The 27,995-nt window shown below is 45.5% G+C and overlaps 1 protein-coding gene across 1 annotated transcript in view; it reads right to left on the bottom strand.

Moving 5' to 3' along the window:
• Positions 1-27,995, bottom strand: part of DMRTC2 (DMRT like family C2) — a 237,626-nt gene that overhangs the window by 28,243 nt on the left and 181,388 nt on the right. The window contains exon 8 of the mRNA XM_086929096.1: positions 11,496-12,936. Coding sequence (XP_086785222.1) covers positions 11,496-12,936 — 1,441 coding nt within the window. The remainder of the gene's footprint in view (positions 1-11,495; positions 12,937-27,995) is intronic.

Genomic DNA, 27,995 nt, shown 5'->3' with positions numbered 1-27,995 from the left:
ACAAATGTCTGTGGCATCCAAAAAGTCACAGGTAGAGCAGCAACATATTCTTCGACTGATTAATCACTGTCTTGTTTGCGTTTGAAGAAACTGTATGTTTCCAAAAGCACATTTGGTTCTTCAGAGAATTGCTTTTTAAGTCTTTCTTTAGCTTCAAGATAAACATTCCAAGTGCCATCACCAGGAGGACGTGGAAAAGTAGGTAAGTTGTCAAAAATCTTTTGTGGAGCAACAACTAGGTGATTGTAGAGAAGATCATTTTTTCTTGCTGGAGAGTACTCTGAACCATCAATTCCAATGAGATAGTTTTCAAAAATATGGATCCATTGTTTGCAAAGAATTTCAGGCTTGCCTGGTTTTGGTAAAAATGGAGGAGGATGTAAAGCATTGTCGGAAGATGACATGGCAAAAGAAAATGTATCACAAAAGAATGTATTAAATGAAATTTGAAGAAATAAAATTAAAATTGTAGAAAAGCAAAGCTCCCAAAGTAAATTTTTGGTACAAATCACCATTGTAGAGGAGACGAAAAAAATTGCAGCTGGAGTGGAACTCCACAGCTAAAGACAATGGTGGTTGGAAGCTGTAATGAAAATCAGCAAATAAAATGTATAGAGTCAATGGAGTGAAAAGGATTCCTTAGTAATCAAGGAATGCAGGTGGCACAATGCTGAAGGAACGTCACAAAGAAGAGTAAAATATTTCCTTATTAATCAAGGGATGCAGCCAGCATCACAATGAAAGGACGTCATAAAAGGTTACCAGCATTCAGTAGAAGGAATGTTGCAGCGCTCCTCTGGTAGCCTTGGAAACGCTGATGCAGAAAGTGAAGTACGTCACAAAGAGTGTAGCATGGTATAAATGTTCAGTAGAAGGAATGTTGCAGCGCTCCCTTGGTTGCCTTGGAGACCTGATGCAGAAACGTCATAAACATGATGCGCGAGCAGAGCTTAAAAGACGTGCTGGCTCGAGAAGGCAGAAAGCAGCAGTTGAGGCTTATGAAGAAAGCCGTATATTAAAAGATAGAACAAAATGTTGACAGACCTGAGGCTTGTGGGTCCCGAATGCGGTAACGTCAATCAAATGACCCACTAACGTCGCAGGAAAAGTAGTGTGAGTGGCAGCGATCTGAAGCGAAGCGGGAACATTTAGTTTCCTCTTTTCACCCCACTCCTGGTACCAATTATGTAGCGATCTTGAAGGAAGCAAAGTAGCCTGTAAGTTGATCCTGATGATTTCTTTATTCATAAGACGAAGGTCAACAGGATACACAGTAACAGGACCCACAGCAAGGTGACTGTTCCGCATGAAGCACAGCAGAAGAACAGTTAGAATGAGTACAGATTCCAGAAGACAGAATGACGGGGAATAGAATGACAGTGAAGCAATAGAAAGAAAAGAAAGACAAAGTAAAGACAGGAAGAGAGAATAATAAAAGAAAAGGAACGACAGATATTACAGTGTCCTTTTGGCACCCTTGAAATTGCATGCACCTATTTGGTACTCACAAATTGCTCATGCAATTCCCAATTATTCCTATGGGCCTATAGGCTCATAGAAATTAATGGGACGCCATTCCCTATTTGCGACTCGCAATTTGTGAGTCTTAATTAAGGAATGCGTAGGATTCTCAATTTTATTTGCGAATCCTACATACATTGCATTTTGCGAGTCCATGATAGCGAATCATTAAAATTCACTATTAGGGACTCGCAAAATACAAAGTTAATACATCTGCCCCTAAATGTCTTAATTTTTTAAAAAGAAATAACAAGTATTACAAATTTTAATAAATATTATCACTTAACACACAAAAAAATAATAGAATTACAATACCACACTTTAGTCCCACAAATATAATAGCCAACAATTAAAATGCAATAGGAAGAAACAATGTATAACACAATTAACATGAAATAATAAAACGTTTTTTAAAATAAATGAATACATTTTTGTTTATGTACTTAAATAACTCTCCCATGCGTCTACAAACTGAACGACATACACCTAACATATAACTTAAAAAACTTGATAAGTTCACAAATAACATCGTTATCAGTAAAATAACAAAGTAAAAAATTATTGATAAATTATTTATTAATTAACTTCCCAACTTGTAACCCTAAAAACACAACAATTCTCACATAACATATAATTAAAAAAATATCTTAGTCTCAAATGTTAATAATTATCATTTAAATAATTAATAACAATTTAAATTAATTATTAAACAACTATATTTATACTTCTTACCCGGTACCCCTATAAAACCCACCGCTCACACCTGATAATTAATGATCAATTAAATAATTATTAATAATGCAAATGAATTATTAATTAATTGTAATTATTTACTTCCCACCCTGTGTCCCTATAGACCTCAAAACAAGAGTTGAGGAGGAGGGCTCACAATTATTTATAAGGAATGTTACACCCTTGTCCCTTTACCCTTAACTGATTTGGAGGGAGCGGAGTGAACGGGATTCAGCCTCTCTCTCCCTCAATCAATCTGTATCCGGGCTTTCATTTAGAGGACCCTGGTCCCACAGGAGGATTTATATCCTTATTATGTGAAGTTCTGGCTCCTTCAACTTTTAGACATGCCCACTGCATCTTGTTGGGAGACTTTAATCTTCATATGGAGGGTGAGAATGTGAGTGAAACATCTGTACTTCTAGAGAATATGAAGGTAATGGTCTTGACCCAGTCAATTTTTGCTCCCATTCATCTTTGCCGGTCACACTTTAGACCAAATCTTCACCTCTCTGCCTCTTGAAGTTAATCTAGCCAGACCACTATATGCTCAGTTTCAGATGGGCTAGGCTAAAGAGCCAGCCTTCCAATAAAGGCAACTTATCCAATACAGTAAAAGCCTTTCATGAAGTTCAATATGAAGCCCTTAGCAGTATGCTGGAAGTGGGAAACCCATCGCTCTCTGGCAAGGTTGACCAAGATGCTAGTCTTAACCACATCAGTGCTAAGGGAATTCCCCTCCTGTGCTGTTACTCCAGGATCCCCATTGTTCATGACGAGCTCAGCTCGTCATGAGCACACAACCAGTGTACTGCATGACGAGCTGGGCTCGTCATGAGCATGGAAGGGGTTAATGATAGCTGGATCGAGTCCCCCATTCGAGCTTTGGCCTCAGAAAGACAAAAACAGCTGCGTCGGACTAAACATTCCTGTCCATGGTACAATCACTCTCTCAAAACAATCAAACTTGAATGAAAACATAGGGAGAGAACAGGGAGGGTGCTCTACCAAAAATGCAGAGTACAAGGCAGCGTTAGGGAAATCTCATTCAGAAATTAAATTAGCAAAAAACGTTATATTGAGGCTAAAATTGTAAATGCCGGAAATCACTCCAAGGTAATCTTTTAAATTGTTTACTTCCCCCGAAGCCTGGATCAGAAGGATTAGTTACTTGCCTGTAATCCTAGTTCTCTTCCAGGGGTATCCTCATCAAAGTCATAAGCACATGAATATTCCCACCTATGTGCGGGACCCCGGAAAACATATCATATATATGTAGCTCTACATATATGTATATATATACATATATAAACATCCACAATGCAGTTCTCCCTTGAAAAGCTAAACAATGCTGCAATAGAAACCTTTGCACATAAACATTCTAATAAAAAAGCAGGTAGAAAGAAAAACCTTTGAAAACGGCTTTATTATACAGTAAAAAAAGATAATCCTGCCAGGAAAGTGAAAGCATTGTCAGCACATAGGCAGCATTGTAGAACAAAACATAGAGTAGAAAGCTGAAAAGCTAACTCATATAGACAGTAACAGAAAACTGGCAACGTGCCTTTAAGGCAGCCATGAACCCTAGCTCCCATCATGCCTCAGGGGTGACAGTTAGGTCAGTTGTTCTTTGCGGATAACCGAAGACCATATTTTAAAAAACATATATTTATTTCACATGACTACTTGCCCGGGGAGGCGGGTGGGTTGCTTATGACTTTGATGAGGATACCTCTGAAAGAGAACTAGGATTACAGGTAAGTAATTAATCCTTTTCTTCCAGGGGATCCTCATCAATAGTCATAAGCACATGAATAGAATAGCAAGCCATCCCCTCATCCTGCGGGCAAGTAGACCGAGAACTATTCAGACATCAGAAAACCGCCATTAGGCGAACACAGACTCCGAACTCTCAACACTGGAACAGATTCCGCAAGGAAGCTTGGCCCACTTGGGTATCTGCTCTGGTGTCTGAATCCAGACAGTAATGCCTGGTAAATGTGTGAACCGATTTCCAAGTTGCCGCTTTGTAAATCTCGGCCATCGGTACATTATGCAAAAAAGCTACTGTTGCCGCTTTGCCCCTAGTTGAGAGAGCCTTCGGGGTAGCGAGCAAAGGTTTATTTGACAACTGGTAAGATAACTTTATACAAGAGACTATCCATCTAGAGATGGTCCGTTTAGAAGCACCTAAACCTGAGCTGACTGAACCATGGTGCTATTAGTATCATTTTCATCCTGGATCTCAGGAGCTTTGCCACTACCTTCGGAATGAAAGGGAGGGGTGGAAAGGCGTAAGCAAACGTCCCTGACCAGTTTATCAAAAGTGCATTCCCCCTCGTTCCTGGTCAGTAGAACCTGGATGCATAGGCGTGGCATTTCTTGTTGTCTTCGTCTGCGAAGAGATCGATGCTGGGATGACCCCACTGCTGGAAAATGTCTCTTACTACGTCGTCATTGAGCACCCAGTCTTCTTGCTCTTGGAAGTGACGACTTAGGGAGTCCGATTGAACATTCTGTTCTCCCGGCAGATGGACTGTCGTGATTGACAGGTTCCTGGCTAGAAGCCAGTGCCAAATTGCTTGGGCCTCGAGAGACAGAGGACGAGAGCGTGCTCCACCTTGTTTGTTTAAATAGTACATTGTGGTTGTGTTGTCCGTTTGAACCAGTATTGATTCTGACTGAATGGCTGGTTGAAACGCTTTGAGGGCCAAGTGGACTGCCCGCAGTTCGAGCATGTTGATATGGTAAGTCTGCTCTTTGAGGGTCCATCTCCCCTGCGTTTGAAGGGGACCCAGATGTGCACCCCAGCCCTTAAGAGAGGCATCTGTGATCAGGGATTGTACAGGCAGAGGCTGATGAAATGGAACTCCCACCATGAGATTCTGTGGGTGCATCCACCAGAGGATGGATTTCTTCGCAATGGGGGATGGCAGAATCTGGTCGTTCCACTGACCTGATGACTGACTCCATTTGTCTTCCAGGTCCTGCTGAAGTGGTCTCATCCTCAACCTGGCATTGGGTATGAGGAAAATGCAGGAGGCCATGGAGCCCAGTAGAGAAGCCACTTGTCTTACTGATGGCTGAGGAGTTTGAAGAATGTTGCCGCCTTTGATCCTCATTGATGACAGTCTTTCCGCCGAACGAAACACTTTTTCTTGGACAGAGTGGATAGTGGCCCCCAGATAGTGGATTGACTGGCTCGGTTGAAGGACTGACTTGTCCAGATTGACATGCAGGCCCAAATGTCAAAGAAGGTTCAGACACAGGTGAAGATGTTCCTGTACCAAGAGAGGAGATGATTATTTTAGCAGCCAATCGTCTAGGTATGGGTAGACGTGCAGGCCTTGACGATGTAAGAATGCCGCTACTACTACCATGCACTTCGAGAATACCCTTGGAGCCAACTTTAGGCCGAAGGGCAAGACCTTGACTTGGTAATGGTCCTTCCCTACAGTGAAACGTAGGAACTTGTGATGCCGTGCTGTGATCGGGATGTGGAAATATGTATCCTGAGTATCCACTGAGCACATCCAATCGCCTTTCTTTAAGTGAGGGAAAATTTGGTGAAGAGATAGCATCCAAAACTTTTCTTTTTTGATGCATTTGTTTAGAAACCGCAGATCCAAGATGGGTCTGAACTTGTGTGGCTGGTCTTTTTTCCGGACGAGGAAGTATCTGGAATAGATTCCTTTTCCTCTCTGCATTGGTGGGACTACTTCTACTGCTTGTTTTTGTAGCAGGGTTGCCACCTATTGATGCAGAAGGACCAAATGATGTTGTCTGGAATTTATTGGAAGATAGTCTTTTGGGGCCGTGCAAAAACGTAGTGCGTATCCATTGACTAGTATATTGCGCACCCACTGGTCTTTTGTTATTGTGCGCCACTCTTGAGCGTAGTGTGTTGTACTTCCTCCCACTGGAGTGCGCAGTGGTGCTGGAGGAAGCATTAACTCATGGCTTCCCTCCTGCTTTGTGACGGCGGATAGTTGCTGGCGTCCTCCTCTTCCTCTGGATGAGCGCTGGCCTTGATACTGGGATATCCCCTGCTTATTTTGTGACCATTGAAGGGTTTCGACCCTCTGCTGGTTACCTTGCGATTGTACAGCCTGTAACGCTTCTTGAATTATTTCCTTTTCTCAAGGCCCACTGCCTTCAAAGTGTCTAATTCCGCCTTCATCCTTCCCATCTCCTCGTCTGTATGGGCGCCAAACAGAGAGGTACCGGAGAAGGGCAGTTTCAGTATGCGTTGCTGGGCATCAGGCTTCAATGCAGCGAGACGCAACCAAGAGGAACGGCGTGCACAAATGCCATGAGCATACGAATGAGCCGCCAGAGATACTCCATCCGCTTCCGTGTTTATTACTTGGTTAGACACCAAAGCCCCTTTGTGTATAATTTCTGAGAAGTCCTGCTGGTCTTCCTTTGGAAGCTTCTCTTCAAACCGATCCAAGGAGTCCCACAGGGATCTATCGTATCGCCCCAACAGGGCTGCAGCGTTGGAAACCTGTAGAGTGGAAGCAGCTGACCCACAGACTTTCCTCCCCGAAGAGTCTTGGGCTTTACTGTCCTTATCAGGCGGAACGGAGGACGTAGAGGTGACTGAATGTGTTTTCTTCGCTGCTGCGATTATTACTGAGTAAGGTGGAGGATCCGATCTCAGAAACAGAGGATTCGACGCCGCCGGCTTGTATTTCTTTAATATCCTTGCAGGCGCTGCTTTTGCGGATGCTGGGGCCAGAAAAACATCCATCACCGGTTCTATGACTCCCGGTACCAGAGGGAGCAACGATCTCAACGCCGATCTTTGGTGCAGAGTTTCGAAGATAATGGACGTTGTCGTTTGAGTTGTGGCCATGGTAATGCCCAACTTCTGTGCCCCTCTGGATAACACATCGTGGAAAGTGTTCACGTCATCAATGGGTGACACTCTGCTGGGCGGACTATACGTAAGGGAGGGAGAATAATACCTCTTAGATGAGTGCGTTGATGAAGACGACCAAGATGGTGTACGTCGCCTTTTACGATGCCCATGTGCAGACCTTCGATCCGGTGATCTGCCCCGGCACTCTCTGGTGCGTGTGTTAGGCGATTTATCTACCTCCTGCACCAAGCGCTGCAAAAGAGACGCATGCAAAGGGCTTGAGTACTCAGCTACCCTTTGTGCTCCACCCACCGATGCTAACTTCCATACGGGTTGCCGCCACCTGGGGGTGAGGTGCACCAAAGGGGATTTCTGTCTCCTCGGAGGACTTCTTGAAGGAGAAGCTGCCGGTCCTCTGGACTGTACAGAAGCACTGTGAGATGAAGCAATGGTCTGCGGGGAACTTTGGACCGAATGTGAAGATGCCCCATGGGTTCTTGAGCGCGACCTCCGTCGCGAAGAGCGATGAGACGTTTGCCTGGACGTTGATCTGCTCTGTGTCACCCTAATGGGGGAGACTCTGGATGCTGAACGTCTCCTCGACGTTGATCTTGCATGCCTCGACGTTGCATGTGACACCGAATGCCTGGAGCCTCTAGATCTTGCCCTTGAAGAAGAGCGTGCCTTAGATCTCCCCAATCACCTGTTCGACTGTGAAACCCTTCTCGACGTCGAACGATTCCTCGACGTCGACTTCCTTGGTCTCTACTCCGACTGTGACAGCAAATGGGATCTGGACCTCGACGTCGAACGTCGCCCTGACGCCGACAGAGGAGATGGTACCTGTCTCGATGTCGAACGCGGCTTGGACCGACGCCGGTCGCTGATGATCCTGCGACAGCGGAATTTGACTCGACGCCGACAATCGCCTGGTTGACGTCGACGGAGTTCCACGCTTCGACGTCGATCGCCGGTGACTTTGCGACGACGGAGCATGTCTCGACGACCAACGCCGCCTCGACGGTGACGACGGAGACCTATCTCTCGACGTTGTGCGAGCCCGCACCAACGGAGATCGCTGCCTCGACGCTGATCGTCGCCCGGTTGACGACGGCGGAGGTCTTGATGTACCTGCGATTCTCGATCCTCGACAACGACCGGTCTTCTCTCGACAGCGAGCCCGCCGCCGATGGTATTTTCGTCGCCGTTTTCGACGCTGAAGAAGAGATTCGAGGCGTCGAGCCCAACGCCGATGGAGAGAACACAAGAATCTTACTAGTGGAAGCTCTCTCCTTCTTCTTCCTCAGCGGTGACCTGCCTCTGGAGGTGGATCTTATCTCTGCAAGGCCATAGAGGCGAATCCTCTCCCTGTCCATCAAAGTTCTTTTGGACAAGAGCTAGCAATGCTGGCAGGTGTGAGGATCGTGATCTGAAGGCAAACATAAAATACAGACTGAATGAGAGTCTGTTTTTGCCTTCTTTTTGCCACAGGAGGGGCAAGCATCAAAAAGAGAAGACATTTCTGAGTGGAAATCAATGCCAAAACCCTTCAAAAACAGTTGAAAAACGCTTCAACACAGTAAAAATGTCGAAGTAAAGAGGTTTCACCTCAAAAAGTGAAGTAATTTCTGACAAAAATCAGAAAGAAGTAGAGCTGTAGAAACCAGGGTCCCGTCAGAAGGATCCGGAAAGAACAACTGACCTAACTGTCACCCCTGAGGCATGATGGGAGCTAGGGATCATGGCTGCCTTAAAGGCACAGTGCCAGTTTTCTGTTACTGTCGATATGAGTTAGCTTCTCAGCTTTCTACTCTATGTTTTTTTCTACAATGCAGCCTATGTGCTGACAATGCTTTCACTTTCCTGGCAGGAATACCTTTTTTTACTGTATAATAAAGTTTTTCTTTCTGCCTGCTTTTTTATTAGTATGTTTATGTGTAAAGGTTTCTATTGCAGCATTGTTCAGCTTTTCCAGAGAGGACTGCATTGTGGGTGTTATATATATATATATATATATATATATATATATATATATATGTAGAGCTACATATATATGATATATGTTTTCCGGGTCCCGCACATGGGCGGGAATATTCATGTGCTTATGACTTTGATGAGGATCCCCTGGAAGAGAACATAAACTACCCTCCCAGGAATGGTGTGAACGGCTTGCTCTTTCATTCATGAGAAAATAGCTGCTATCCAAGCCAGCCTCCCCACCACTGGGGAGGAAGGTGGTGCCATGGATGCTGGCAGGGATACGGCAACTCTCGGAGAGAACATGGGAGTGAACAATCTTCAGCCAGTTCAATTAGCTTCCCCACTAAAGACAAAGCCATTTTCTTAGTCTTTCCCTGGTATATCCACAGAAGATTCCTTATCAGCACTGAAATCAGGCTCACCCTCGGATACAGCACCCGCCATTATTCTACCCCGGGGAGCGGAGGTTATTAACCCTCTTGTAAATCAGCTTTTCAATACCTCCCTTTCATCAGCTACAGTGCCCATAATATAGAAGCAGGCAAAAATTGTACCCTACAGATCCGGCCAATTATAAACCGATCGTTCTAATTCCAGCTCTCTCAACAGTGCTTGGAAAACATGTGACGCAACAGCCTTTGTCTTACTTAGATGCCAACAAACTTTAAGTCCCTATCCTCATTTCTTCTTCAGTAACCCTCTTTTCTGCATTAGCTCCAGGACACTCCTTGGAGTAACAGTCGCGCTCTAGAAATACTATACATACATATGTACTACCAGCACCTAAAACATAACTTAGAAAATAAATTCATTACATAATTTACATAATTATTCATAAATAATTAATTAAAAATAAATTCATTAAAATTAATTTAATTCCCACACTGTACCCCTACATACATCACAAATCACACCTGAAACATAACTTATCAAATAAATGTATTACAAACTTTACATAATTATCTATTAAATGATTAATAATTAAAAATACATTATTAATTATAATTAATCTACATCCCACCCTGTACACCGATAAACCCCACAACTTGCACCGAAAACATAAGTTAAACATTAAATTAATCACAGAATTTACATAATTATCAATTACATTATTAATAATTAAAAATAAAATATCAATTAATTAAAATAATTTAGTTCCCACCCTGTACCCTACAAATCCCACAATTCGCAGCTTAAAAATAACAAAAAAATTACACACTTTACATAATTATCAATTAAAAACGAATGTTAAAAATGTAATTAGTTAAAATGTATTTACTTCCCACCCTATACCCCTACAACCCTTCAAGTTGCACCTAAAACCTAACTTAAAACATACATTTATTGCACAATTTACATATATAATCATCAATTAAATAATTAATAATGAACTAATTCATTATAAATAAATTACTTTCTACCCTATACTCCTACGAAACCCACAACCCGCTATAACAGTAAAAATTACAATAAACAAATTAAAAAGAAGCAAACATTTTACAAACTATATTAAAAACATTAACAATAATTATACAAACAACTTATAACATATCCAATTAAAACATATACTAAAATACATAAAAATAATTTTAAACGATATTAATGATATTTTTGTAAGCGATATCAACAACATAGATATTTTTTACATCAATATTAACAACATAGATATTTTTGCCAAAGATATCACCATAAATATTTTTTTTACATCGATATTACTTACCTTAGAAAATCGATACTCTTGTCGAGATTTGTCGATTACAATATTAAAAACCAAATATTTCTGCATCTCAGAATTTTTTACTCGATATTTTGTTCGAACACCGTGGTTTAGTACTTGTGTGTTAAGGCAATGTTGCGTTTATTTTTCATGTGCTTTGATTTCCTGATGAAAATATACTTTAGCTCATAACACAGTAAGACTGTAGCTTTTGTAATTTAATATGCGAAAATAATGAATAAAAACCATTGATTTTGGGGGTGAGTTAGAAGACGTTCCTATTTTACTAGGGATGCTTTCCGATTCTTTCCCAATTTTCCTGCCCATTCGGATTTTGATTAATTTCTACCTTTTGCATACTCTGTATAACTCTGCATTTGGCAGCATTCATGGTATTGACCCTCTAACGCTTATTTTCCAATTCTGTAATTAAACCCCTTTACATTTTCATAGATCTAGAACTCGGTTATAGATTTGAACCATTTAAATATTAAATTATATTTCTGAATTGTTGCACATTGCCTCAGGAAACTGAGATATAATACCGTCTCCGATAAAGTGAAATGTAGGAAACCTGACTGAGGTATGTCAATTTTGGGATTCCATTTCGCTCCCAAGCAAACTTTCATAATACTTGCTGTAACCTTCTTGCAAAATGGCAATCATAAAAGTGTACCATACCTCTCATATTGCTTGAATGTTCCCCCCAGTATGTAGGTGACTTGAAGGAAACTCCATTTTCTTCCACGCCAGCTTTTGTTGTACTGTTCAGCGGATGTGGATGCTTTGGTGAAGAGGCATCTGAATGTGCTGTAGATACGGATGTGGGGGTGCAGAACTTGGCAGAATGTAAATGGGAAGTAGCATGTGCCGCATAAAGCTCGGTAGGTGCTGGTAACCTTTTTAGAGTCTGTGCTACATATGATGGCGCGATGGAAAACTTTCTGTGGTCAAAAGAATCTGCAGAAGGGGTCGGGGATGCATGCCCATTCAGTGGCATCAAGGCAGGAAACATGCTGTTAGAAAATGGACTCACAGTGGCGAAGGCTGCTGTTACAGCCTGCATTTCAGACATGACAGAATTAAACATTGCTGCAGAAAGTGCAGGTTCTTGTGAAACACAGTAGGGATGCATATTTGTAGGAGTCCCTTCTTTATACAGCGATAGAGGGTTAAGATCCACAGCAGTCCCTAACTTGTCAGGGTCAGGCATGAATCTCTCTCCTGTGATGGAGACTGTGTGTTCGTTCTGTGAGAAAGCAGGAGGCAGGGCTGTCCTTTTGAGTGGTGTATCTGAGGATTCAAATGCCACACTGCTCCTAGGAGTGAGTCTGGAGGACTGCTCATGAACGGTGTTGCTAAATGAGGCATTTGTACTGGGCGCCTGATTCACACAATGGACCTTGGGGATGGCCATTTGCGTGCTATGGTTGCTGGCTGGTGATGGGCTGACATTTAGATAATCTCCAATCTTTCTTACAGACCTATGGGTGAAATCTTTGTCCTGCGGCATGCTGGCTGGAAAACTAGCAGCTGGCTCTGGCATGAGAATTACACGGTGTATAGATGCTAATGATTCTGTAGATTGAGATCCCTGGTTGAATTCTATAAGGTTGCCACTGCCTTTTCTTGTCAGTTGAGGTGCTTGCAATGCAGTAGGAGCAAGCATAGGTATGTTGCCAGCATCTAATATAGGCGTAGTATTCAAAACCTGACACTGATTCAAAGTGGCAGGTGGGGATGTGGAGGATAAATGCAAACAGCCAGTAGTCTGAGATTTGTTTCTGTGAATGCCCCTTCCCATAACTGAACTGCAACTCTCAGGAGCAGTCGTGTTTGATTCAGACACCAGCATACCCTCAGAATATACAGGGAATGTACTCTGTGGATAGTATAAACGAGGAAGGAGGCCAGGTTCCATGTCCCTTAAAGTCTGCAAATCGCTATAGGAAGGACAAATGTTACAAGCTGTGCCCGGGGAGGCTAACACAGCACCATGTGTTGATTTGGGAGAGTTTCTTAATACCATCAAAGCCTCGGCCGCCTCCCGATGTAGCTGCTCCTCTGCAAATGGAGAAAAGATGAGATGTCTCTGACCCCATGGCGGGGGACTGGGTGATGACTAGAAAAGAAAAGAAACACACACACATCATGCAACGTTTCTAAAGGGTATATTTCTGGAGAAATCAAGGCATATAATCTAAAAAACATAAGTAAAACATTACTTACCTCAAAGTCCCTCATTACAAGTGTCTCAGAAATATTGGGTGCCGAATTTGTGAATTCACAACATAGCGGAGTTTTTTTTCGTGCAGATTTCAAAAAGGGGAAGGGGGGCTCTAAAAGGCGTTTTCCCAATTGATTTTTCCATAGGAACATTGAACAGTGATACGGCAAACGTGCTGAACAGAATTACACCAAATTTAGTGGAAAGCTAGATCTTGTTCCAGAAAAAAATATTCAAGCATTGTGGACGCTGACCCTGCGCAAAGCACTTTTCCACTCCAGCGAGGAAGCCTGTGACCCTCCTGTTGCCGCCACTGCTCGCCGGACCCGCTGCGCGGGTCCCGCTCGCGGCGTGAAGCACTTTGCTGATCCGTGAGGGGGCATTGCTGTGGTGTAACCGGCAGGGCTGCGAGCATAGCGGAGGACTCCGAGGACCAGGAGTCCCCGCGCGCCCTTAGTCCAGCTGGGCTGCTCTCCCTGCCGGCCCCGCCTTCACCTCGTCATCATTGTTTAAAACTCTGCTTCACCTGGACCTCCGTGGATTCCATTGTGGACGCTGACCCTGCGCAAAGCACTTTTCCACTCCAGCGAGGAAGCCTGTGACCCTCCTGTTGCCGCCACTTCTCGCCGGACCCGCTGCGCGGGTCCCGCTCGCGGCGTGAAGCACTTTCCTGATCCGTGAGGGGGCATTGCTGTGGTGTAACCGGCAGGGCTGCGAGCATAGCGGAGGACTCCGAGGACCAGGAGTCCCCGCGCGCCCTTAGTCCAGCTGGGCTGCTCTCCCTGCCGGCCCCGCCTTCACCTCGTCATCATTGTTTAAAACTCTGCTTCACCTGGACCTCCGTGGATTCCATTGTGGACGCTGACCCTGCGCAAAGCACTTTTCCACTCCAGCGAGGAAGCCTGTGACCCTCCTGTTGCCGCCACTTCTCGCCGGACCCGCTGCGCGGGTCCCGCTCGCGGCGTGAAGCACTTTCCTGATCCGTGAGGGGGCATTGCTGTGGTGTAACCGGCAGGGCTGCGAGCATAGCGGAGGACTCCGAGGACCAGGAGTCCCCGCGCGCCCTTAGTCCAGCTGGGCTGCTCTCCCTGCCGGCCCCGCCTTCACCTCGTCATCATTGTTTAAAACTCTGCTTCACCTGGACCTCCGTGGATTCCATTGTGGACGCTGACCCTGCGCAAAGCACTTTTCCACTCCAGCGAGGAAGCCTGTGACCCTCCTGTTGCCGCCACTTCTCGCCGGACCCGCTGCGCGGGTCCCGCTCGCGGCGTGAAGCACTTTCCTGATCCGTGAGGGGGCATTGCTGTGGTGTAACCGGCAGGGCTGCGAGCATAGCGGAGGACTCCGAGGACCAGGAGTCCCCGCGCGCCCTTAGTCCAGCTGGGCTGCTCTCCCTGCCGGCCCCGCCTTCACCTCGTCATCATTGTTTAAAACTCTGCTTCACCTGGACCTCCGTGGATTCCATTGTGGACGCTGACCCTGCGCAAAGCACTTTTCCACTCCAGCGAGGAAGCCTGTGACCCTCCTGTTGCCGCCACTTCTCGCCGGACCCGCTGCGCGGGTCCCGCTCGCGGCGTGAAGCACTTTCCTGATCCGTGAGGGGGCATTGCTGTGGTGTAACCGGCAGGGCTGCGAGCATAGCGGAGGACTCCGAGGACCAGGAGTCCCCGCGCGCCCTTAGTCCAGCTGGGCTGCTCTCCCTGCCGGCCCCGCCTTCACCTCGTCATCATTGTTTAAAACTCTGCTTCACCTGGACCTCCGTGGATTCCATTGTGGACGCTGACCCTGCGCAAAGCACTTTTCCACTCCAGCGAGGAAGCCTGTGACCCTCCTGTTGCCGCCACTTCTCGCCGGACCCGCTGCGCGGGTCCCGCTCGCGGCGTGAAGCACTTTCCTGATCCGTGAGGGGGCATTGCTGTGGTGTAACCGGCAGGGCTGCGAGCATAGCGGAGGACTCCGAGGACCAGGAGTCCCCGCGCGCCCTTAGTCCAGCTGGGCTGCTCTCCCTGCCGGCCCCGCCTTCACCTCGTCATCATTGTTTAAAACTCTGCTTCACCTGGACCTCCGTGGATTCCATTGTGGACGCTGACCCTGCGCAAAGCACTTTTCCACTCCAGCGAGGAAGCCTGTGACCCTCCTGTTGCCGCCACTTCTCGCCGGACCCGCTGCGCGGGTCCCGCTCGCGGCGTGAAGCACTTTCCTGATCCGTGAGGGGGCATTGCTGTGGTGTAACCGGCAGGGCTGCGAGCATAGCAGAGGACTCCGAGGACCAGGAGTCCCCGCGCGCCCTTAGTCCAGCTGGGCTGCTCTCCCTGCCGGCCCCGCCCTCCCGGTAACTAGTTGGATAGCTATATTAAGGAGTCTCCACCCCCGCTGCGCGGGAGCGCGCGGGAAGCGCCCGGGAGAAGCCCGGGACAAGGGCGGGACCGTCTGTGGCCGTCAGAGGCCGAAGGAGGCCGGGCTGGGCCAACTCCCTGAAATTTGGTAAAAACATTGATTCTGGTTATGCCTTCGCCACCCCCGTGCGAAACCATATCAAGGGAGGGGGCTCCTAGTACTGGGACGCTGGATAATTATTTTAAACCTTCTAAGGGAGAGGTGGCCAAAGAGATCTCATTAGAGAAACGTAGGGCGGAGCGCAGGCGCTCCATTGAATCTATGAAAAATAGATCTCTGACAGATATCGTCCCCTACCCAAGTTCCCAAGACGAAGCTACGCTTCTTGATACCTCAAACCCATTGACCCTTGAGGACTTTCCTCTTCTATTAAGGGAAATCCCCTGTCCCTCAGGAGCGGCGTCTGGAACCCAACCGGTCCTAGTAGCTGATACTCAACCTGTTATCTCAGTCAGCCTTCTAGACCAACCCTCTCCCCCGCAAATGGTTAAGAAGAAGTTAAAACCTACTGTTGTTGTTGAGGTGCATGGGCCTCCGCCCAGCAAACGAACCAAGAAATCATTGGGGGGCGGGGGAAAATCCAAGCTGTCTCACCTCGATTTTGGCAAGAAACATGCCAACCCACTCTTGCCAGGGAAGGTGGGTGAGAAAGTCCCCACTGTCTTATTTACAAAGGTTCCGCGCCCTACTTTAGAGCCTACCGGCATGAACCTAGAGGTTAATCCTTCAGCTAAAAATCCCTCACCCTTATCCTTAGAGAGTATTGAAACCCTATTCCGCTCTATCCTGCAGCCCATTAGTGCTAGCCTAGAAAAAGTGGAGAGTAGGCTCACTTCACTAGAAGCATCTCTTACTACTCTGAACACCATAGTAAGTAAGCAAGTGGGACCTCAACTCCCGGCTGGGGACCATTTGGAAACAGGAGTTTTAAACCCAGCTAACAAAGTTCTACCCCAGGGTGTGCCTTCTGCCCCCCCCCTTGCAGCCACTTATGGCTATTAAATTCCAGCCGCAGCACAGCAACCAAGCTAATGGGCCACCGCAAGCATTAGATCATATTCCCCTAAGACCACAGATAGAGCACAAGGAAAGAGGCCAGGAATCTGGCAATGGTACCACACGCTCTCCGGCTGGGCCCCCCCCAAGACCTAGGAGACCAGATCTCCCGCCGGAAGCCAATAGTCTTACAGTGGTCCTAGCAGGTGCCCCCTACCTACGATCAGGGGAAAAAGAAGATTACTTAGCCCTCAAGAAAAAGGTTATCAAATGGCTCAATTGGAACCGACCATTACCTCCCTACTTAAATAATGAGATTATTATGGTGAGAAGGGTCCCGTGGCTAGGGAAGACCAGGAAATCAATAACAGGGGACTGCGTCCTGGTAACTTTTAAAGACCAGGGTACGGTGCTGCATATTTGTGAAGGCGTCAACAGATCCTTGGATTCTACTATCCAGACCCTGCCAGTTTCTTTTTTCTTCCCCCCCATTCGTATGCATAGGGATCAACTGTATGAGGATTGGACAAGGGTGGACCATAGACGCAGTCGCAAGGACCATAGGCAACACCAGTACTCCCAAGCGCCAGAGACACCGTATTCTCATTTCAATCGTTTCAATTGCTTGAGTGCCCTGGATGGGGTTGATTGACTTAGTGCTTATAAGCCAGATACCGGGGATAAGGGGGCTGGTAGACCACTGTCACCCTCTATTGTAACAACTGGTATAGTTATAGGCATTTCGGATAATCAAGGGGTTCCCGAAAGTGACATCTGTAGCCCTTGCCACCGATCTGTGGTTGATGAGGATATATCGGAGGGAAGTGTACGGGACTCTCAGGTACGGGCCAATGGCCTGCTCAGCCAGACTGAGCCATCTTCCTGTATTGCTGTCCCTGTCCCCCAGTTGGAAGGGGTACTCGGATTTCATCCCCCCAATCCCCGTGGCCTACCCACTATGGCGCCTGACCATTTGAAGCTAATTTGTTGGAACATTGCGGGACTGGCCAACAAACTGGGGGAGCCAGACTGGGAAAATTACATCAAAATGGGGGACATTTGTATGTTCCAGGAAACATGGGCACGTGAGGACTATGGTCACCAAGGCTTTGCATCATTCTACATTCCAGCACAGTGGGAAGGCAAGGGTCGTCCGTCTGGCGGGCTTACGACCTGGGTAGCCTCTCATTTGGGCTGTGTGGCCACCCGTTTACCATTTAATTCTAAAGACATACTTGTGGTCTCACTACTCTGGCCAAATAATGTGAAACTTGTGCTGGTTAACCTGTATTCCAGGCCGATGGGAAGGGCAAAGGAATCACCAACCATTGATGAACTTTCGAACCTTTTATCTGAACTGTCGAATGATTCATATTATGTGGTGGGTGGGGATTTTAACTCTCAATTTGAGCCATTACCCGGCCTTCTGGAAGGGCTTACAGTGGAAGAAGACGCAAGGTGGTCAGTTCCCGTGGTGGAAGCCCCGCCTGCGAAAGCTTGGTCCCCTCTAGCACTACAAATTACTGCCCTTACCCTAAGGTTTGGAATTAGGGCCTGTAATGGGCAGTGGGGATCCGATATTCCAAGCAAAACTACCTACAACAGACGGGGGAGAGAGTCTCGGTTGGACTATGTTATGGTCCAATTAACGAGGTGGGCCACAATCCGGGACTTTAGGGTGATGGAAAGGAGTGAGAGCGATCATAATGCCCTGGAGCTTGATCTGGTGTATCCAGGCCCCATAGTTTCGGGGACTATAGTGGAAGGGAATAAACCCGCGCTCCTCCTAGATAACAGCAGGAGAAGAATTAGGTGGGAAAATATGGTTGCAACCAAGGACAAACTTCCCCTGCTGTATGCTGAGATTGTCCCCATTTTGGAAGCTGTGGGGAGTGAAGACATGAGGAACAATAATATAGACTCCCAGACCAGAGTATTCAATGCCCATGAGGATCTCACAAAAATTGCGGCACTACATTTTACTAGTAGCGCACGTAAGACCAGAGATAGGCCCCGAGGTAAAGCACGCTGGTATAATCAAACTTGTAGACGGGCTAAATTAGAGCTGCTCAAAGTAGTAAAGGAGGGGGTGGGAGGAGAACACCTGAAACATAGCAGGCAAGTCCATAAAAGAATACTGGAGCAGGCCAAAATAGAATGGGAAGAAAATCAGTGGGAAGAACTCACAAAGGCCCTAGCACTCCAAAACCAACGGTTATTTTGGAGGACAGTGAATGGGGGGTCAGGGAATCTACAATCGGCATTGGAGCCAAATATAGCACCTGGGGTTTGGAAGGACCATTTCCAATCGCTCTATAGCTCTGAACCAGGCGAAGCCCCTGAATCTATCGAGGTGGGGGGGCCGGGCCACCAAGGGGAGGCAATAACGTTGGGGGAGGTCACTGCCGCTATCTCGGGCCTGGCTTCCGCAAAGGCGCCAGGTCTGGATAGCTTACCGGGGGACCTGTTTAAACAGGAGCCCACTGTTTGGGTACCCTATCTCACGGCCCTTTTTAACAGTGTTCTCGGTGGGATGGAAATCCCTGGTACTTGGCTGGGGGCAGAGGTGGTCCCTATTTTTAAAAAGGGCTCCCCTCTTCTCCCAGCCAACTACAGGCCAATCAGCCTGATCGCTGTACCGCAGAAGCTGTTCGGCAGGGTCTTGCTGAATAGGCTTCAGGACTGGATAGCGGAGGTGGATGCCCTTAGTCCCTATCAGGCGGGGTTTAGGAAGGGGGTATCCACAGTGGACCAGGTTTTTAGACTAAATCTGATATACTGGAAGACAGCAAAGTTCGATGGCGGCAGTTTGTACACAATTTTTGTGGACTTACGGGCCGCTTTCGACCTGGTCCCCAGGGGGAAATTATGGAGCGTCCTGGCTGAGATGGGCGTCCCCCCGGACATCCTGTCAATCTTACAGAGGCTGCATCATGGGAACTATGCCCGAGTGAGGTGCGGGAGGTCTGGGGAGCTTACTGATAGGTTCCCCGTTGACCGAGGGGTAAGGCAGGGCTGTGTGCTGGCGCCGACCCTGTTCTGCCTCTTTGTCAACGGGGTAATCGCCCATCTCAATGCCACTGAGCATACCGACGCCCCCAAACTCAATGGCCGCAGGGTGCCCGCAATTATGTTTGCGGACGACACCCTGCTGCTTTCTAAAACCCCTATGGGTATTCAAAGGATACTTGACTCCTTTTCCGCATTTTGCCTGGATAGAGGGTTAGAAATTAACGCCACTAAAACCAAATTTATGGTGTTAAACCCGAGTCACAAATTGCGCCAGAGTCCGTTACTGGGAACTGCGCGGCTCGAGAGAGTGGCCACCTTCGAATATCTGGGTGTAACCCTCAATGAAACTATGACCTGGGGATCCCACCAGAGCAGGGCAAATCTCAAACTTGTGCAAACTACTGGGGGCATTGCACGAATTATGACCGGCTCGACGTACCGGCCGTTGGGCGCCTTAGTTCAGATATATAAGGCCCAGGCGAGGGGAGCAATTATGTATGGGGCTGAACTGTGGGGGCACATGCCTTGTCATAGCCTTTCTGTAACAGAAAACAAGTTTATAAGAAGGGTGGCTGCTCTCCCCCCGAGCACTCCGCTTCTTCCACTGAGGCTTGATTTAGGATTACGGCCTCTAGCGGATGAGATAGGCCTGAGACCCATAGCCTTCTGGCGCAGGCTATGGAGTAGTAACGATCTCACGGATTACAGGGCAGAATTGGTCGAAATACTGAAACACCCCAAGGTGCTTAGTGTCCCCTGGGTTAAAAATATCCAAGCCATCTGCATGGATTTGGGGCTTCCTGATCTATGGACAGACCCGGCCACGGCAGCACCCAATATTTCTAAGAAGTCTCTGTCGAATTTATACCACCAACATAAATTGGCAGGGGCTATAGCTGCCCAACCAGACGGGTCTTGTCAGCCGTGTTCCTGCAAAGCAAGGACACCTATAAGTTTGAAAAGGTTCTGGACCCTATTTTTCCCCTACTGGCAAGAAGACTGTATCTCCAGTGGCGGTATGGCACACTACCCCTCCGGTCTTTTACTAGTCGATGGTCGTCGGCTGCCCCCAGCAAGTATTGCCATCTGTGTGAGGATAGGGAGGAGAACGACCTGCATGTGGTCTTTTTTTGCCCAGCCTATAGGGCAGCTAGAAAGTATTGGCTGCTTCCGTTGATAAGGAACATGGGTGGCAGGGAATATGCACCAATGTACAGGGTTTTAAAAACTGATGTTACTGGCCCAACTGTTTTTGCACTTTCTAAATTTTTTACCAATGTGTGGTTTACACGAAACCGTTTTTTAAAGAATGTTGGGTAGTGACTGAACTTTTTTTTTTTTTTAAATTCACTATAAAGATGTTTATCCCTGTACTGAACTCTTTCTGAGTATCCATATTTTAAATGCAAAGTTGTCTGAATATGTGTTTTTCCTTCTTTGTACTGTGTATCTTTTATGTCCAAATGGTCGAAATAAAGATTGAAACTGAATCTATGAAAGACACCAATGCTGGAGATTCACAAGTCAGTAACTTATTTTCTTCTCCAGTATTGAATCTTTCATAGATTCACATGCTTAAATCGGAATATGTAGCAGTTAATCAAATCTTCTTTCCAATATGATCCAGCTTCTTGTATTCCCTTTCCAGTGGTGCAGTAGGGAATGCGCTCTTGGAAGGAGAAGTTTGGACCACCAAGCTCGCAGGGGTGGGGTGTTTGGAGAGGAAAGTTGGGTCGACCAGAGCCAGGCGGTGGCACTGGGCAATCTTCCTATCCACGGGGGCCCCCATGTTGGGCTTGGATCAGGTGCCCAAAAGGACGTGGGTAAGGGCCTCATTAAACGGAAGCAGAGGCTCCAAAGAGCTCGCAGCCGGCTGAAGAGCTTCTGTCAGGAGATTAGTCCTGATTGCCACTGTAGGGAGTTCGAGGTTGAGAGTCTCGGCTGCCCTACGCAACACCACTGCGTATGATGCTCCCTCCTCCGTAGCCAAGGTAGGAGGAGACAACATGCCATGGTCAGGGGAGGCGTCCAGACCACTGGCATCCCCCAGTTCCTCTCTCCAGTCCTGTTCACTATAAAACTGGTCAGTCAGAGGGTCACCCGACCGCTCGCAGTCCTCCTCTTCATCCTCTGGATGCCAATCTGGTCAAAAAGGGACCCCAGGAGTGAACAGGAGCACAAAAACCCCTCTCTGCGCCGGGTCCGGTCTCAGCCAACACCGGTCCGGATCCAGGTCTACATCAGGATGGAGGCCGGGGTCGATGCCTGCCGGGGGGGGGGGGGGGTTGACCAGCGTCGAATGTGCGTCAAATGCTTCGGATGTGCCGGAGGAATCGGCGCCGGTGGAGGCGTAATGAGGTCAACCGGCGCCAATCTGGATCCAAGGGGGGCCTGCGGCGCCAGAGCTGTCGGCGTAGAAGGCCTAGGACCGCCAACAGAGTCCGTGGGGCCCCAACGCGCGCCGGTGGGTTTGGGCCGCCCAAAGATGGCATGCATCGTCTCGTAGAACTTACGAAGCTGAGCAGGAGTCGCTCCGGGTCCCGGGAAGGGAAGGAAACCCAGAGTCGACTCTTCGGGCTCCGCATGCCGAGCCGCAAGAGGGGCCCGCCCGCATCCCTTGTCAGGTTGGCCGACCGACGTGGAGAAGTGAAAGAGCAACAATGCTTCTTCAACTTCTTCTTGTGCATCGACTAACCTGACCCCAAGTGCGAAAACTTCTTGGAAGTATGGTGCGGCCGGTCCCTCGACCTCCCTATTGACTGGGACCTTGAATAGTGCGGAGCCGACTGCTGACACTCAAGAATCTTTCAGGACCGCTCCCGCAAAGCCTTCAGCGCCATGAACTGGCAGTCGGAGCACGACTTGGGGTTGTAGTCGTGCTCCAAGCAAAAGAGGCACACGCGGTACGGATCCGTAACCGACATCAGTCGGGAACAGGATCCGCAAGCCTTGAAGCTGGGCATCCCTATGTGCACCAGGAGTCATAGACTAAAAAGACGTAGACAAAAAGTAGCTCAAAAAGTTCAGTCAAAAAATTACTGGAGGTGCCGCTCTCTCTGAATCTGCGCTGGCTGGCACGGAAAAAGAAAGAACTGCGAGAGGGCGGCGTCTAAGTAGCTACCACAACGCCAATGACGAACGCGGATCCAACCGACGCCACCTTCCAACGCGCAGAGGTACTGCTGATGAAAACCTTTTCAGATCCAGTCTGACGCCTGGGGGTAATTCTAAGGTAAGGAATCTATAACTAACGTGTTTCTTTCAGATATTGGTATTGATGGTGGTATTGGTAATGGTGGTATTGGTATTGGTGGTGGTGGTATTGGTGGTGGTGGTATTGGTGTTAGCGGTATTGGTGGTGGTGATGATATTGGTGGTGGTATTTGTGGCATTGGGAGAGGTAATGGTGGTTGTATTGGTAGTGGTATTATTGGTGGTGATATTGGTGGTGGTAGTATTGGTATTGGTGGTGGTGGTATTGGTGGTGGTGGTATTGGTAGTGGTATTGGTGGTGGCGGTATTGGTAGTGATATTAGTCATGGTAGTATTGGTGGTGGTGGTACTATTGGTTGTGGTATGGTAGTGGTGGTATTGGTATTGGTGGTGGCGGTGGTATTGGTGGTGGTGGTACTGTTTGTATTGGTGGTGAGGTATTGGAAGTGGTGGTGGTATTGGTGGTGATGGTATTGGTGGTGTTGGTGGTATTGGCGGTGGTGGTATTGATGGTGGTGGTGTTAAAACAGGCTTTTGAAAACAACCCACCAGGTGGCTTAGTGCAGATGGATAAGTTACTTACCTGTAATCCTAGTTCTCTTCCAGGGGTATCCTCATCAAAGTCATAAGCACTGAATATTCCCGCCCATGTGCGGAACCCCGGAAACAATATAAAAATATATATGTAAAAAACACATATATCTCGCTCCAAATATATATAATTTTTCTCACACCAATGCAGCCCCAAAACCAAGGCTAGACAATGTAAACACTTGTATATGCACAGCAATTAGGAAGGAAACAAAAAACACATTAGGTCAAATAGTCCTTGAACTGTGTATTGTAATGACTAAAAACACTCATAAATCCTGAAAATTGCTCCTAAAAGACATTGTCAGCCATAAGGTGCATTGAAAAGTAATAACACAGAAACTGATAGCATTTTCAGTTAGAAACTGGCACCGTGCCTTTAAAGCAGCCATGACCCCAGGCTTCCCATCATGCCTCAAGGGTGACAGTTAGGTCAGTTGTTCTTTGCATAACCCTGAAGTCAGGGCTAAACTACAAGTCAGAGATGTATATCTCTCATTTACCTGGGGAGGCGGGTGGGTTGCTTATGACTTTGATGAGGATATCCCTGGAAGAGAACTAGGATTACAGGTAAGTAACTTATCCTTCTCTGCCAGGGGATCCTCATCAATAGTCATGAGCACTGAATAGAATAGCAAGCCCATCAGCCACCTGCAGGTAAATGAGAAGTACATTACCCAACTTAAAAAGACCAAACATAACAGCCCAAAACTAGCTTTTAAACAGATTCCGCAAGGAGGCCCGGCCTACCTTGGTATCTGCTCTCGTGTCAGAATCGAGACAGTAATGTCTGGTATATGTATGGACGGACCTCCAGGTCGGCGCCTTACAGATCTCAGACATGGGTACATTATTGAGGAAAGCCGCAGTCGCAGCTCTCCCTCTGCTGGAATGCGCTTTGGGAACCCCCAGGGGGTTCTGCGCTAGCTGGTAAGCAAGTTTAATACATGAAACGATCCATCTTGAAATGGAACGTTTTGAGGCAGCATGACCTGTCCTGATCGATCCATAGTTAACAAAGAGATGATCACAGTGACAAATAACTTTAGACCTATCTAGATAGAATTTTAAAACTCTTTTCAGGTCTAAAGAATGCAGAGCCCTCTCAGCTGGTGTAGAGGGATAGGGCAAGAAAGTGGGCAGAGAAATGGTCTGATTTAAATGAAAATCTGACACCACTTTAGGCAGAAAAGATGGATGCGTCTGTAGCACCACTCTATTCAAATGGAACACCGTATAGGGTTCAGAAGAACAGAGAGCTTAAATCTCGTTCATCCTGCGAGCTGACGTGATTGCCTTCAAAAAAGCTGCTTTCCAGGAAATGTAGTAAAGTAGCTTTATGAATGGGTTCAAAAGGCGGACTCATTAGCTTCGATGGGGAGGAGAAGGAGGACGCACTGGAGGGTACACTTTTTTCAACCCTTGCAGGAAGTCCTTGACAGATGGCAACTGGAAAAAAGAGGTTTGAGAAGGTGACCGCCTATTAGCCGTTATAGCAGCTAGGTGCACCTTGATGGAATAAAACTTTAAACCTGATTTAGCCAGATATAACAAGTAAGGAAGAACTGCTTCTTCCTGACATTGCACAGGATTTTGACCATTCTGTATACACCACATATAGAATCGCTTCCACTTGCATGCATAAGAATGTCTTGTGGAGGGACGTCTTGCCTCTTTCAGGATGAACATGCAGTCCTCTGGCAACCCTAGATGGCCGTATTGTATGACCTCAGGAGCCATGCTGCCAAGCTCAGTGACGGAAGGTTGGGATGGTGGATCCTCCCGTTTGGTGTGCAGTCAAAATATCAAGTTTTTTTATATCGAATTACAGTAATATTGATTCAAAAATTTAGAATGGACACAATATCGAATTGACAGAATATAGACTACAAAAATATCGACTAGAACAGCATTAATTTTGATTCCAAAATATAGAATGGACAAAATATCGAATGGACAGAATATAGATAACAAAAATATCGGATTTGAGGTACGTAAGTTAATATCAATTTTTTAAAGTGTTTTTTATGTTACTATATGTGTGACAAGTGTATATTTATTTTATAATTAATTTTAATTACTTAATTTGTTTGGTATTTTATTTTTGCGTAATATAAATTAGTAGCGGGTTGTGGGTTTATAGGGGAATAGAGTGGGAAGTAATTTAAATATAATTAATTAAATATGTTAATTTATTTATTGGTATTTATTTTGAATTCATTGTTAATTAATTATTAATTGGTAATTAATTAAAATTTAATTGGTAAATCATTTTAATAATTTGATAATTAAGTTAATTATATTAATTTATTTTCTGTTGCGGGTTGTGGGTTTATAGGGGAATAGGGTGGGAAGTAATTTAATTATAATAAATTAAATATGTTAATTTATTTATTGGTATTTATTTTGAAATACTTTTTCCTTAATTATTATTTGGAAATTAATTCAAATGTAATTGGTAATTATTTTAAATTAATTGATTAATTGGTAATTAATTAAAATATAATTGGTAATTCATTGTTAATTATTTATAATTGGTAAGTAATTAAAATATAAATGATAATTATTTTTAATTAATTGATTAAATGTTAATTATGTTAATTATTTTAATTTATTTTCAGTAGTGGGTTGTGGGTTTATAGGGGAATAGGTTGGGAAGTAATTTAATTATAAATAATAACATTGTTTAATTTATGTATTGCTTATTTTTGTATTAATTTATTATTATTTTGTAATTGTTAATTAATATATTGTTAATTGTTAAATACTTTGTATTAGTAGGTAATTTTTTTAAATAATTATTTTTTATTTGTATTTTTAATTGATTAATTAATTTATTATAAAAAATGATTAATTATTTAAAAAAATATATTGGTATTAATATTTAAGTAATTTTCAATCATATATGAAGTATTAACTTTCCCTACTGTTGCACCCTCTGGAGTAGGAATAGTAATTTTTACGCCTACGCTATCCAACGCTTTCCCTACTGTTGCACTCACTGGAGTGGGAATAGTAATTGTTACACCTACGCTATCCAACACTTTTCCTACTGTTGCACTCTCTAGAGTGGGAATAGTAATTTTTACCCTTACGCTATCCAGCGCTTTCCCTACTGTTGCACTCACTGGAGTGGGAATAGTATTTTTAACCCCTATGCTATCCAACGCTTTTCCTACTGTTGCACTCACTGGAGTGGGAATAGTAATTTTTACCCCTACGCTATCCAACGCTTTCCCTACTGTAGCACTCTCTGGAGTGGGAATAGTAAATTTTACCCTTACGCTATCCAGCGCTTTCCCAACTGTTGCACTTACTGGCGTGGTAATAGTAATTTTTACCCCCTACGCTATCCAACGCTTTCCCTACTGTTGCACTCATTGGAGTGGGAATAGTAATTGTTATCCTTACGCTATCCAACGCTTTCCCTACTGTTGCACTCTGTGGAGTGGGTATAGTCATTTTTACCCATACGCTATCCAACACTTTCCCTACTGTTGCACTCACTGGAGTGGGAATAGTAATTTTTACCCCTACGCTATCCAATGCTTTCCCTACTGTTGCACTCTCTGGAGTGGGAATAGTAAATTTTACCACTACGCTATCAACGTTTTCCCTACGGTTGCACTCGTTGGAGTGGGAATAGTAATTTTTACCCCTACGCTATCCAATGCTTTCCCTACTGTTGCACTCACTGGAGTGGGAATAGTAATTTTTAATCTTCCGCTATCCAACGCTTTCCCTACTGTTGCACTCACTGGAGTGGGAATAGTAATTTTTGCCTCTACGCTATCCAATGCTTTCCCTACGGTTGCACTCTCTGGAGTGGGAATAGTAATTTTTACCCCTACACTATCCAATGTTTTCTCTACTGTTGCACTCACTGGAGTGGTAATAGTAAATGTAACCCTCTCGCTTTCCTACGTTGAAAATATTGTATATGTTTTGTTAATAATATGTATATATATATATATATATATATATATATATATATATTTTTTTTTTTTGTTTTTTCACCAAAGATGTGGCACTCAGGGTTTAGGTTAAACAATTAAGGTTTATTTCTCCAGCTCGGACCAACGCGTTTCAGCCTTAACACGCTTTGTTCACGGTAAGTGAGCTTTTTTCTATGTCTACTATTTATCACAATTGGCGATTAAGATGCATTATGGGACTAGTAGTTACATTGTACATTTCATTTACATCATGTATTACATGCGGTGGATAAACGTAATCATTTAAGTTAATTGTTTCATTTTATATCGATCTACTAGCGCTGCATTTTTACACGCAGAAAAGCTATTTCATTCTCATATGCAGAATACATATTTACACGGTATAGTACTCGTTTACCTATTATGAGTATACTTTTAAATGTCTATTTATGTATTTGGGTATAGTACCTCATTATGCCAGATGTGTATCAATTTATGAAGATTGTCCACATATTACAGTCATTAGTCTAAATGTATATGAAGCTCCTCATCAAAGTTCGTCCCACGAGGCATTTTTGTTTTAAGTCTGATTATGAATTTGGATTCAATTTGTCGCAATTTGCGCAGTCTGTTGCCTCCTCGCTCATCCAATTTGACCATGTGTATTCCATAATACGACATTGCTCTCCAATCACTTTTTTGACATATTGACATATGCTTAGCTGTGGCGTATGACATGTCCTTATTTTTCACAGCTCTAATGTGTTCCAGTATTCGTTTTTTTAAAGCACAGGTTGTGCTTCCAATGTA

Source organism: Lissotriton vulgaris, chromosome 7, assembly GCF_964263255.1.
Source record: "Lissotriton vulgaris chromosome 7, aLisVul1.2, whole genome shotgun sequence".
NCBI classification, from domain to species: Eukaryota; Metazoa; Chordata; class Amphibia; order Caudata; family Salamandridae; genus Lissotriton; species Lissotriton vulgaris.
Note: the sequence above shows the minus strand (reverse complement) of the source record. Positions and strands in the feature narration are given on the sequence as shown.